At 41.4% G+C, this 14026-nt stretch overlaps 1 protein-coding gene across 7 annotated transcripts in view; it reads left to right on the top strand.

Moving 5' to 3' along the window:
* Window positions 1–14026, top strand: part of BICD1 (BICD cargo adaptor 1) — a 208040-nt gene that overhangs the window by 148563 nt on the left and 45451 nt on the right. For 6 of the 7 annotated variants that reach the window (XM_068401025.1, XM_068401030.1, XM_068401028.1 and 3 more), the window contains exons 3-5: window positions 1839–1991; window positions 6137–6574; window positions 12442–13533. In XM_068401025.1, coding sequence (XP_068257126.1) covers window positions 1839–1991; window positions 6137–6574; window positions 12442–13533 — 1683 coding nt within the window. Of the gene's footprint in view, window positions 1–1838; window positions 1992–6103; window positions 6575–12441; window positions 13546–14026 lie in introns of those variants that run through there. The other variant, XM_068401031.1, reaches the window with a different exon arrangement.

The raw sequence follows: 14026 nt of genomic DNA, 5'->3' as shown, positions 1-14026 counted from the left end.
CAGCAGCATGACTGTGTGCACTGGTTGGGTGTCAGCCGGTTGCTATTCATTCACTGGGCTGATCATCCTCCAAACACCAGGAGGGTTGCAGAGTAGCTTCATTATACTTGACACAGCGGAGTCGTGCGTTTGGTGTTGTCTGCGTACTGCCTCAGACTCGCATGTATACCCACACCTAGCAAGCATCAATAACCGCCACAGCTGAGAACGTGCTGACAGAAACAAAACGTGTAAAAGCAGCCCTGAGGTATATAATGCCTTCACCTTGTGAAATCATTTGTGGTGCCATTCTTGCAGTTCACTCAGAGGTTTATAAGGCAGTGATGGATGCAGGAATATTTGCAGGGAGTTACTTTTATCTAGTGCTGTATGACTCTTCTGCCATTGGGGATCTTTTAAACCAAAGGTGTGCCTTCAGTTAAGAAATCACATAGGGTCTTTATTTCTTCTTAATTAGCTGCCAGGAGGGGGAAGGTGATGGTTTCTGTTTTTCTTTAACAAAAAGGCTTCATTTTAAAAAGTGCTTTTGTAACTCTTGCATCAACATATTTTTTTTCATTCTTTGCAATGTTGTTTTCCAGGGGTTTATAATTGTTTATTTAACCTAGGTGCTAAGAAAAGTTCTGTTTATCCTCAATTCAGAATGTGTGGTTTTATCCTGTATGTACTAGAGTGAGTTGTACAGATCGATCTCTTTAGAGCTCACTGACTAAAATTTCTGCTATAATGATTTTTTAAACATTTGACTTTCCCAGGTAGCTATCAGACCAGTGATTGTCCTCCCTCCACACTGGAATCTTTTACAGAAACCCATTACTGCTTCCCAGGCATGGTCTTTCTGACACGCCAGCATCGAGTGGGCTCTTCCCCATCATTAAGGTCGCAGTAGTGCTTCCTTCCACCAGCTTCTGTGGCAATGCTCAGGTTCCTCCTGCAGGCAGGAGAAGATATAACCAGTTATGCCTATTCTTATTGATCAGGCAAATGCAAGCTTCTCTTCAAAGCACAGCGCGAGGTTGTTCCTACCGACTGTGTTGGTCACCATTGTCTTCCAGCTGTGTGTTAATTCCACCTTCCCGTAGTGTGTTTTACATCGGGGTTATGTCAGTGGAGTCTTACCAGAATAACCTGACCCTTGGTGTCAAACTCAGTCAAAGCTGGAATCTGAAGGAAGCAATTTTTGGTGAAACTGATCCCTTGTGACCTCTCTCATAAGGCTGCTTGGAAACTGTATATGCTAATGGGAAAAATAAAGTGGTGACTTTGTGTGTTCTCAGACTGCTGGGTGTCATCCTGCTCGGCACAGCAATGCACTTGTCAGGTTTTTGATGAGCGCTTTACAGCCAGCTGCCTGGCAGGTACCCCCCACCTACCTGTGTGCCTCTCTGATACCTGCAGGCACAAACATGTGCGTGCACCTTGCTCAGTAACAGATGTCTTTACAGAACAGATGCTGTTACTCATTGCTTTTCTGTATGAATGTAGAAAGCATCCTTTGGTGGAAAATGGGTGGTAATTTTATTTAAATCCAACTGTATAGTTAAGCAATAAAACTAATGAGATGATAAAGCCTTGCTAGGCTTTCTGTTTCAATAAGCATCTAATCTTAAAACTGTTTTAATCAAGCTTCCTTATCAGATGTTCTCATTTCTGCATTGCCAGCACACACCTGAAATTGCTGCTTGGCCTCAGGTTAAAAGGTGATGCTGTTTTGATTTGCACTGTTAAATCATTTTTATTTGAGGATTAATTTTTTTGTTTGGCCTTTTCTAAAGACAGTGTTCATCATTAAAGTGACTGTGCATGAATGGTAACATACTTGCATTTTCTTTCATCAGAATAACGAAATGGTGGAACTACAGAGAGTACGGATGAAAGAGGAAATTCGAGAGTACAAGTTTCGAGAGGCAAGACTCCTACAAGACTACACGGAGCTTGAAGAAGAAAACATCACTTTACAGAAACTGGTGTCCACACTGAAACAGAATCAAGTAAGCATCGAAAGATTCAAGGCGCTATGCTGAAAAATGACACCATTTTCTCCAATTTCCGTAATGTGATCCCACAGAGCACTTTGATAGAAGTTTCTTTGCATATTTTTTCAGTTGGGTTTTTGCTAAACATTTATTCTGAAACAGCGTTATTGGCCATTTTTGACGAATGGGGAGGCCCTTACCTCAGTTTTAGGAAAATCTTGGTGGAATATTTTGTTGCAGAACTTTGTAATAGCAGAGGAATTATTAAAATAGATAGAATCGCATCTTTTCACTTCCTGCTTTTTCTCTCCTCCCTCCCTGTATGCTGAACTCAGTGCCCAGCGGCAGAGTTCAGCCCTCCGTTTCCTCTCGGTTGGTTTCCTGCACGTCCTTTCCTCTTCTGAAGTGGAGAAAAGAGGAAACAATCTTCTCCCCACTCTCCTTTTTTTTTTCTGCTCCTCAGATTTTCGTGTACCGGTGTTGCTCTCTTCTCAGCCATGCTAACCTGCAAGTTTAGCAAGCTTCAAAAATAGGCAAAGGGATGTCAGATGTTCCTAGCTTGTCCTCTGTTTTCCTCATTACACCTCATTACAGCAATTTGCTGCTGATGGCAAGCCAACACACTGTAATTCTCACTGCAGTGCAGAATGCGCTCTGAAGAACCACCATAGCATCAGCCCCATTGCATCCAGATGTAAACAGCTGGGGGGTCTGTTCCCTCCCCCATGCAAAAGCACAGCTTCCTTCCTTTGCTGCTGGAAATATATACTGCTGAGGAAGCAATCAAGAACACAGCTGTCCTTTAAATTGAACAAAATAGATTTGTTCTCAAATTGGAAGAGCAAACTTGCCGTGATCAAAATTTGAGTATCCAAGTTGGATGGTGTAACACTTTTGTCCTGGTTTGGCCCAAACCAGGCCAATTAGTCTTAGAGAAACCAAGGTCACTGCTAAATTCCTCACTGCTTACGAGTGAAGAGCCAAAGGGGGGTCGCAGCTGCAGGGGGGAGCAGACAGGGCAGGTGACCCAAGATTGACCAACGAGGTATTCCATCCCATACACGTCATTCTCACTTTCCTATTTATCACTAACCCACTGCCTCCTGGAGGTGGGGCCCAGGAGGGAGGGGCCCTCCTGTCTCCCACTGATTGGTACCAGCTTTGCCAATTCTGCAGTTAAAAGCCTGCAGGTGTGATGGCAGGGGGAGCTACTGCATTTTCCCCTCTGCCTGTGCTGGGGGGAGCAACTCTGCCTGAGGAGGATTTCCAAGCTCTCGATCTTGGTTTTGTATATATATGTATATACTTGATTATTTCTATTATTATTATACTCTTTTTCATTATTATAGTTTATTAAAACTGTTATAACTTTCTAACCTGTAAGTCTCTCTCCCTTTTCCCTTTCCCTTAGGGTGGGGGGGGAGAGGGTTAACAGAGAGCGTCTGCCACCTGGTTAACAGCTGGCCCAGCTTTAAACCGTGACAACTTTCTGCCTTTTAGATACTGTCCAGACCAGCATAATATGGCATCCCATAAAGCCATTTCCTTAACTACTTGCAGATGGTAACAGCACTGCGTTGCAGCCCCAGGTTTATATCCTTACCTACTGCCTGGTTCACTTAGGGCTTTTATCAAATAGCCAAGACTGTCACAGTCTCTAGTGGCAGCCTGGTGACAAAGCTGCCTTATTCCTGCAGGAATATGCAGTACTATTTATTTTAGCTATCTTTTACTGCTATTTTACCGCTCTAGCACAAATGCAATGGAAACATTTAAAACAACGGAGCCATGCCGCAGGGAATTCACAGGTAATAGAAAAGAGTACATCGTTTCCTTATTTATGAAGATACACAGACTTTCACACTCCTGAAACTGAATTTATAGCAGATCACCTTTGTGTCAGAGTTACTTACCAAGCCAGCAAATTTCCCCTTTGAGGCATGGATTTTTTTCCTTACCAACCTCATAGGAGGCATTTTCACACTATCAGGAAATAAAAGACCTCTTTATGGACTGTCCTAGTTTCCCCTAGAAGAAAATCTGTTTGCAAGTGTTTATATTTGTCATAATATTTCATTCTTAATGAAACCGAATGCCAGCAGTCTGTGGAGAGAAAAAGCATTGCCACGTTTTGAATGGCTTTAAAAATCAGTCATTTTGCATCACATACCCATGCGCTGGTGATTCCTAAAATACCTTTGGTCTACAAGGTAAAATTTCAAAAGCATTTTATACTTTAATACTTTGATTTTACAAACCATGTGTTACAAGTCTTAGTGCTAAACTGTGATTACCTGGGTTGGTTTTTTTTGTAGCTTTTGTAAGCAAGAACCCATGAGATGGTAACCATATAGATAATATAGACCTCTGGTTTTCATATGGATTTAAAATTTTAAAAGGTTTCTTTTTCCAGGTCCTTAAGTTATAAACATAGCTGCTTGATGTGATTTAATAATTTTTCAGATGGACTTCTCTCTCCAGTCAGAAAAGTTCCTAAATGTAGATTTCAAAATATCATGGATTTTCCTTTTTGATTTATCATCTCCCAACATGACTTTGGAACTTTCTTTGTTATTTGAAATGTTTCTGTTCTCTGGGTTTGAAGATTAGTGCTTTCATTTTTAAGTTTGCCTTATGAGTATAAGACTTTTGACAGGTTGATAAATAGTCTACTCCAATAGGAATGGTTGACATTTCTATTTTCGCCAGAACCTTATTATATTTTTTTAAATATATATATGTCAAATAAAAAATATCCTAGACAGTGCCTTGAAATTGCAGATAATAATGCATATTAATGCATTTGAATCAGAAAAGCCTCAACTGAAAAAAATTTTTTTATGGAAGCATGAAAATTCAGTATTTCTTTTCCTCTTTCACCAAGCTATTAAATTATTTCACCTGATACTGGGAATTTTTTGCATTTAGAAATGAAAAGGTGGATGAGTAACATGATCAGAATTAAAAATGAAAGCACGACCATTTTTATCAGGAGAGCTGGTCAAGCATGGACAAGGACCTTTACAAACAAAGCTCTTCATTTTCATCGCCGTAGGATTTTCCAACAGTGAAAAGGAAGATGAGGAGAGCCAGCACGGGAAGGCGTTCTGCAGTGGGGATCGGCTGCACTATATAGATATTGCTGAACAAATGGTTTTGAGCTAGACTGGGGTTTCCTAGACTTTGCTTCTTGTGAGGTGCAATAGGAAGGACTGAATAAATGTGGGAGCTGCCTTTTAAAGAAGAGAGAAGAAGCTGTTGTTTTCCTCAGCCCACACTGCCAATAAATACCTTGATAAAACAGTGCACCTAGGTGTGGGGCGAGGAGCCTGCCCTCTGAGAAGGAGAAAGACCAGCAAGTCCCTCCAAGCCTGGTGAGGCTGCACCAGGTCACTGAGGGAAGCACTTTGGGCAGCACTGTCAGAGCAACAAGTTGCCAAGTCCTCCAAAGCAGCATCCTCAACACACAGTTCAAGGATTGTGTTGCTGGATAAGTTGTTTACTACATTTGTCTGGTAGTTTAAAAATCTCTAACAATTTGGGGCATCTTAGAGTTTAAACTGATTGTATGAATAGTTTGTTGTTTAATTTTAAAAATCAAATACTTCTTGAATAATGGAGAGGCTTGTATGACACAGAGAGGAGAGTTGAGGCTCTTCTACAGTTTTGTACATGAACACTACTAAGACACCAGATACTTTAGAGTATCCGTGACAGAGTGACGTTACATCTGGTAAGAATTTAGATAAGAAGTCATCTTCAGAATACTTGCAATTAATAAATCAGACTATATTAACCTGAGAGCCATACTTACCATGATATGCCAACATTGCTTATGGCAATTCATGATAAATCTATGGTTACCAGTATATCTGCTACTGAACCGCCTTCTTTCCATGAAATACATTGTTTATTGTCATAACTTAGCAAAAGGTGTTATACTTCTTGATTCTCACATGCTGAAGAAGTGAGCAGTGGAGTATTTAACAGAGCAAGCTCCACTTGCATTTTCTGTGCAGCCAGTTCTTTGCAGCTGCAGGCAATGACTGGTATTTCAAACTGTATTTTCTGTAACACCTATTTCAATAATGCTGATAAATGGCAGGTTTTCACGACTCAAGTTTTAGTATTATGAATGTTCTTTGTCTTGTCTAATTCAGGTTGAATATGAAGGCTTAAAGCATGAGATAAAACGATTTGAGGAGGAGACAGTGTTGCTTAATAGTCAGCTAGAAGATGCCATCCGGCTGAAGGAGATCGCTGAGCATCAGCTGGAGGAAGCTCTGGAAACATTAAAAAATGAAAGAGAGCAAAAGAACAATCTGAGGAAGGAACTCTCCCAGTATATCAACCTCAATGATAGTATGTATAATAACCATATTAATATATCAGTAGATGGATTGAAGTTTGCAGAGGACGGAGGTGAGCCCAACAATGATGACAAAATGAACGGACATATCCATGGGCCTCTCGTGAAACTCAGCGGTGACTACCGAACTCCCACGGGTAGGAAAGGAGAATCTCTGCACCCTGTCTCTGACCTCTTCAGTGAGCTCAACATATCAGAAATACAGAAACTGAAGCAGCAACTCATGCAGGTAAGAGCTGAATTTAATGTCCTGAAGTGTTTAGATACACATCATATGGACCCTAGTACCACCTTTTGCAGTGATTCCCCCCAGTGACGTTCGTGACCACCTATGTCCTGTTCTCAGACTTCTGCTTTGGTGTTTCTTCATATCCAGGTTTTGCTAGAAATATCCCTAGTAAACAGAGTATCTGTCTGCAAAAAGTCAGTGTGACCTGAGCAGATGTTTAGGGCAAAGAGAAGAAAGGGACCTTGTTGCTGCAGTTGCCAATGGTTAGATTCTTTTTTTCCTGCTTTGATAATGGGAAATGTCCCTGAAATTGCAAGTGGAATAAAGTACTCTTCAGTATGACCAAAGCTATCTGGAAAAAAACCCCACTAAAATACAGACAGACTTGATTATGCTCCCTTGTGAGTCAGAGGGAGTTTTTGCCATTAAATTTGGTTTGCACAAGATTTGGCATACCATCAAGAGGCAACAAAAAGAGAGGACTGGTCCTCTTAATAACTGTGCATTTGGAGAGCATGTGGTGTGTGAGATGTCACAGAGTGCCCTTGTCCACGCTGGCAGTCCCAGCGGATGTGCAGGCTGCAGGGGGTGCCTCGGGGACCATACAGTGAGCATTTGTTCTCTATTCATCCAAGCCCAGCCCAGGAGTAACCAGAATAGGAGCCTGGGATGCAAGCCAGATAAAAACTCGAGCTGCCAGCCCCAATGCTGACATCATCTTAGAATGGGGTACAGTGCCACACAGAGAAAGGGCCTCACTGCCCAAGCTGTTGAGCACCTTCTCTGCCACGAGAGTTTGAAAGGTTTTGGCACCATCAAGTAAACATCCAGCATTTTCTAGCTGCAGGCTTCCAAAAAGTGCCTCTTCTAAAGGCAGTAAATGTAAATCCTTTCCTGCTTAAAATGTAAAAGGAGATTTGGAAGTAAAGTAGAGCAAACCCAGTTTTCAGTACTTGCAAGAGAGCAATAAATCCCTACGTGGTCTGTCCTATATTTGCTGAGGAGTTAATCGTTCTGTTTACTTCATTGCCAAACACACTGTTGGAAGTTTTGATCTCAGCTATGACATGGCAAACCTTGATAACGTCTAGAGCTTCGTACAAATAACTTCGATTGCAAGATGTACATAATTTAAGCGGAAAGGCTTGAAATTTGGAATTTTATTTCTGTGAAAAATTCTATCAGAAACTTTTCCAGTATTAAAATGTAAAGAGTCTGTGTTGTTTGTGTATATAAGCATATATAAAAATATGCATATGTACCTATACATTTATGTATATAATATATGCACATATTTCTGATTTCATTCAGAAATACATTAAAAGTTTAAAAATCACAGCTTCAGAAGAAATGCTTTGAAATGTTCACATTTTAAAATATAGCATAAGCATTTTCAATCATAATTTACGATGAAGTTTATGCAATATAAATTTGGAGTGAAAGCTGTTTGGAAATGAAAAAAACAAGATTCTTTGGGTAGATTTTGTCTTGATTTTATTAAATTAATTATTGAGCTTGATAAATCAGCAAACTTCTACTTGAAAAATACTGCAAATGTTTTGATGGTCTCTGACTTTATTCATTTATTTTACACTTCTTAAACAAAGAGTCAGCCTTCTGATGGTTACTAGGCACACACTGTCTAGGGTCCTATAGGACCCTAGGAGGACCCTAGAAAATAAATATAACCATTTTTTTTTGGTCTCAACAGCCTTGCTGGGCCCCAGCACCCTCATGCCAATAGCCGCCACTATTGCTCAGTATTCCAATCATGTTTAAAGGTTTAAGGTTTAAAAAGAAAAACTAGACCTCGCTGGAAACCTGATTTTTTTAGATACTGAAAAGGCTTACTGCAAAATGCTGATGTGTACTTTTTTTAAAGTGATCATCTTCTCTCTTGAGCTGCATCAGCTCACCTTGGGTCACACAAATTAAATATGAAAAATTCCTCCAAAGCTTTTCCTCATAGTAGGTGGGAGATTTAATCGGGTTCAAGCTGACAAAAGGTAATTCTTCAGCAAAATTGGATTTTTTTCTCCTCTGCAGTGTCTTTGCCATGTGGTGTTCATTCAGCCACATCTCAATATTTGGTGTCTGTTCCTCTTGTTTTCCCTGAAGAGGCTGTACTATGTCAGAGTTGCTGAAGGAACAGACCTTCTTCTGGGAACTAATTTTATGTCTGTAGGACAGCAGGCTCATTTTTTGAGAGAAGCAAATTTCAGATTTGCCATTTTATACGTGTGGCAAATTTTTTCACTCAATCTCGAAAAGAAGCCTTCACCAAAAAGGTTAGTATGACAGATATAATTCCTTCTTGCAGCTTTAGGGTGCTGCTGCTCCATGATCTGTGCTGGTCCCTAGAAGAGATTTAATTACAAGTTCTGTTTCCATCTTTTAAATCCACTATGTAACAAACATCTTGCTGAAAATTCTCATATTCCGAGATTATCTTGGAAAAGCTCAAAGCTTTCTTCTCTATTTTCATGTTTGTTGTCCAGTGGGAAGAATTATCCATCTCATCTTTAAAGCCTAGGACTCCTCTTCCTTCCATGGTGATACTTTCCCTATTCCTGAGGCCAACATCATATTTGGAAAACTTGGATTAAGTTCTCTTAAAAAGAAGAAGAAAAAAAAAAAAGTCAAGTGGCCCAGATTCTGGCTCTCTTCTCCAGCTGCATGCTACTCTCTGACAAATACGATGCAGCTGAGATTCAGGGTTCTTGAGCTGAGTTTTCCTATTAATTTGTTCCAGCCTCCACTAGGAATTGTTCACTGATATTCTGATGTTATTTAAAAAGAAAAAAAAGGAAGGGGATAAATAGCAATGATAAAATTGTTTTCCGTAATTGCAAACTATAGAGCAAATTGGGAAGGAAATCTCCTCAAACTGAAATCTTTGAAGGGAAGGATGCATCACAAAATAGGTGCAGCTACATTTTAATTGCTTTCATTTTAAGATGATAAAGACTATTACTGCAGCTACTAACTTCAGTGTCAAAACAAGCCCCGCTAATTGGACTGAAAAATAACCGCAATTCCCAAAAGTTTGCTGTGGGTGGAAATAAGAGTTTAGTATTGTCTAAAACAAGAAATATAATTACTGTACTTGGAAATAGCAGAGCCATTAATATTCAGAAGGTGTGCTCAGGGCTGAGTTGGAACTTTGGGTTTTTTTTTTTCTTGGAAGTAGGAGCATGTATTTATAACTTTAAACGGAAGTGTATAATCTTCACCCATAGTTACCGGACTAGAATAAGTAAAATTTAGTAGATTTATGTATTTCATTTTACCTACTGTCCAAGTTGGTGTATGGGTTTTAAAAGTTGCATGTTTTTCTGGAAAAAATCCTTTCTATTTGAAAGAAGTATTTGTTTCCAGAACACATTTATGTTCAGAAGAGAAATTATCATAAAGATCCCAATTAGCTCTGTTATTGTTTTCCTTCATGGTAGAGTATGATGGCTGAGATCAGTAATCCGGCAGGATCAATTCTGTCTGATAATTTAAGCAGACACTGAAACAGTGTGCTGCTTTTACACCAACTTGTTTTCCTGAAGGAAAGACTCTCTGGTTGTAAGCTTTGTATTTATTTTTACACTTATATACAGTTAATTATTTACTTCCATATGAACATACCCAGAGGGGACCCATACATCTTGAGAAGCCAACTGCCTTTGGTATCTAATGTATGTCATCATTATTATCCATGCAATTTCTCACCATAAGGTGAGATGGTCCTTTAAATTAACCAAAACTCAGATTTTTATGCACATGTGTAGCTCACCTTACCAGCCTGAGGAAGAAATACCTTCATTATCTGATGAAGGTAATGCAGTTAACACCTAAGCCTGCTATACCAGGTGGTAACAACTAGAGTTCAGCTGGAAGTTTCTGGGGAGAGCAGACCTGGGGCAGACTGCTTGATGGAAAAAACAGAAGAAAGCTAGTGAAGAGGCTCCCCACGACAGGTCTGACCAAGAAATCTGTGGAAAGTGGTCACCTTTTAAGAAGATGCCCATGGCAAAGGCGAAGGTTGCCCTATTTTGGATTTTCTCCGCAAGAGTGGGCTGACACAGGGGTTGAGCAATAAGGGGGATGGCTGGCAGACTGAGGCAGCAGCAGGGGAACAATGTCAAATGGAGAAAGGAACCAATATACTCATGGTACTCGGCTGTCCTCTTCTGCATAGACTACGTAGTGCCTAAAATGGAGTGCCCTATGTCTAAGGAGACGGAGTCTTCCTGGATCATAAGATAATGATGATGTCTGGCCCTGGTTTTTTAGTTCTTAAGCCATCAGTCACCTGTACACAAGAAAACTAGGCTGATTTTTTTTTTAGATGTTTTTAACATAGCTTCTATTTTTATTCTTACAGTTTTTGCCTGCAGTTGATTGCAGGTTCTAATAGAGGCTGTGTTTTGAAAGGCTGTCTGTAAAACCAGGGGATCATCATATGCTTTAGTGCTTTAATACTTCTGAGCAGCAGCCACTGCTCAAAAGCCTCGTTATGAGAAAATATGAGTCTAAACCACTGCTTGGAACATTTTGTGAGATGGCATTCGTGCCCTCTCAGTCTCTAAAAGGCTTTTCTTTGCCTTCAGTAAGATTCGTGGTGGCTGATTTGGCTGTCTTCCAAACACTACCTGGGGGGATGCTGATAGGGAAGGAAAGGCTTTTTAAAGTGTTTTTCAGAACTGACAGCTTTGAATTCTCAGAATTAGTAATTCAGCCACTCATAAAGGGAACACGGAGTGTGCCATTTTCACTGCATGTGTAAACACAGGGCTGAGATACTGCAACAGTGGGAGAGAAAGAGCAGAAAACCTGGTAAGCTCAGGATCCTCTTGCAAAAGCCATGAAAGCAAGAAGGATCCCATCTCCTTGTGCCTTCCTCTGCTTCACAGTTCATAACTCAGAACAGGACAAAGGCACAGAAAAAAAGTTGGAGCATTACACTTAGAATTTGAAATGGGAGTCTTTCAGGGGTGTTATCATGAGTAGCAAATACCTGAGCAGATCAAACTTCATGGGTTTTTTTGTTCACTTGCTGTAAGACACTGTGTATTAAAACTTCTAGGGGAGTCCTCCATGACCTCTTCTGCTGTTTGACATCCACATTTCCCTGCTATGTTCAGAAAGGAACATAATAGGTCAGAACCAGTGGTTTGTTAGTTATACCAGAAATCCTGCTTTTTCTGCCTTGTCTTTAAAAGGATGGATTTTACTTACAGCTAACTGCTGGAGATAAGGAGTCCTGGGAGTTGTATATGCTCAGTCTCATGATCTGTGTTACATTCACACACACTGGGTTATTTAATCTAATCTGTGGAAATGTACACAGCCATTTGTTTACTGTATTTGCATTCAGTAATTAAGCCTTAATGAAAGTTTGTTAACAGTCCAAAGATATAAATAAATATTGTGAAGGATTAGTAGAGCTATTAATGGGAAATACACATTTCTCAATGGAGTTTGAATTTCTATGTACCAGTGGAATGGCTTGTAGTTCAGTGATTCAGTTCGTATGTTCGGGGGACGTGTGTCGTAATAAATCCCGTATCATCATTCTAGCTGACTAGGCACTTAGTGCTTGGGCACTAAGTAATTCTTTAGTGGGCAACATGTAAAATCATCACCTAGTGATATTGCGAATTATAACAGAGGCTGGAACTTCATAACCCTCCGAGAGTTACATGCATCTCTCTGACTTAATTTTATGGTTTAGGTGTATATGGCTAAAATCTCTTGGAAGCCCTCTAGTTGTGTACGCAGAGTGGGGGAGTGGAAGAGATGAATATGATTGCAGAGCATGGTGTTCAGCATGGGTAGGACAAGATCCCAGGTTTCTTTCTTTGACTCTGTTGCAGGTGGAGAGAGAGAAGGCCATTCTCCTGGCCAACCTGCAGGAGTCTCAGACGCAGCTGGAGCACACCAAGGGAGCCCTGACCGAGCAACACGAGCGAGTCCACAGGCTCACGGAGCACGTCAATGCCATGAGGGGGCTGCAGAGCAACAAGGAGCTGAAAGCTGAGCTTGACTGTGAGAAAGGCCGAGACCCCAGTGAGGAAGCACACGACTATGAAGTGGACATCAATGGCTTGGAGATCCTAGAATGTAAATACAAAGTAGCTGTTACTGAGGTGATAGACCTTAAAGCAGAAATCAAAGCCTTAAAGGAGAAATATAATAAATATGTGGAAAACTACACTGAAGAGAAGGCCAAGTATGAGAGTAGAATCCAGACGTACGATGAACAGGTGACAAACCTGGAGAAGTCGACCAAGGAAAGCCAGGAAAAAATGGTCCACATGGAAAAGGAATTGCAAAGGATGACAAGCATAGCAAATGAAAACCATAATACCCTCAACACCGCCCAGGACGAGCTGGTGACGTTTAGTGAGGAGCTGGCTCAGCTCTACCATCATGTCTGCCTGTGCAACAATGAGACACCAAACAGGGTCATGTTGGACTATTACAGGCAAAGCAGAGTCACCCGCAGTGGGAGCCTGAAAGGACCGGACGACCCTCGAGGTCTCCTTTCCCCACGGCTTGCCAGAAGGGGGGTGGCATCACCAGTAGAAGCCAGGGCCCTGACTGAGGTGACGAAAGAGGCCACGGAGCCTGGCAAAGAACAGAGCCCAACGAAAACACCTACCGTTTCTCCTGTCATCACAGCCCCTCCTTCTTCCCCCGTCTCTGATACCAGTGACATCCGCAAAGAGCCGATGAACATCTACAACCTCAATGCCATAATAAGGGACCAAATCAAGCACTTGCAGAAGGCTGTCGATCGGTCGCTGCAGCTGTCGCGCCAGCGTGCTGCAGCTCGGGAGCTGGCGCCCATGATCGATAAAGACAAGGAGGCCTTAATGGAAGAGATACTGAAACTGAAATCACTACTGAGTACAAAGCGGGAGCAGATCGCAACCCTGAGAGCAGTGCTGAAAGCCAACAAGCAGGTAAAATGCTAATAAAGCAGTCAGTGGGAATGTCTGTTATTTATACAGGTCACTTACAAGCTTTCCCAGGAGTATTTCGGGGGAAATTTACTGACAGGTTATTTAGCCTCTCACTCTGTCATGGCGAGGGCAGACCTTTCTTCCATCCCTCCCCGCCTCCTCTTTTACCTCTTTAGCTCTGCTTTTCTTAGCACCTACCATTCGCTGAGGGCACAGGCAGAAGAGCCTTTCCTGTGGAGCAAAAGAAAAGCAGAGGGGCAGGGAGGGATCAGCTACCACCCGGCCTGATGCATGGGCATGTTCGTATTGTTATTGCAAAACAAAAAGATTTCCAACATTGGAAAATGCAATGGAGTGTGCATGGAGAGGCTCTCAGGGATATGCTGACCCCTCTCCAGGGCAGATACTGCTGGAGTGATGAGCAAGGCAAGCGTAGGGGAGACTACCTGGGCCAGCACATCAGCAGCTGCAGGTGACCCCACTGGTGGGATGT

This window comes from Nyctibius grandis, chromosome 5, assembly GCF_013368605.1.
Source record: "Nyctibius grandis isolate bNycGra1 chromosome 5, bNycGra1.pri, whole genome shotgun sequence".
Taxonomy (NCBI): Eukaryota; Metazoa; Chordata; class Aves; order Nyctibiiformes; family Nyctibiidae; genus Nyctibius; species Nyctibius grandis.
The sequence above is the reverse complement of the archived record's forward strand: the minus strand, read 5'-3'. Positions and strand labels throughout refer to the sequence as shown.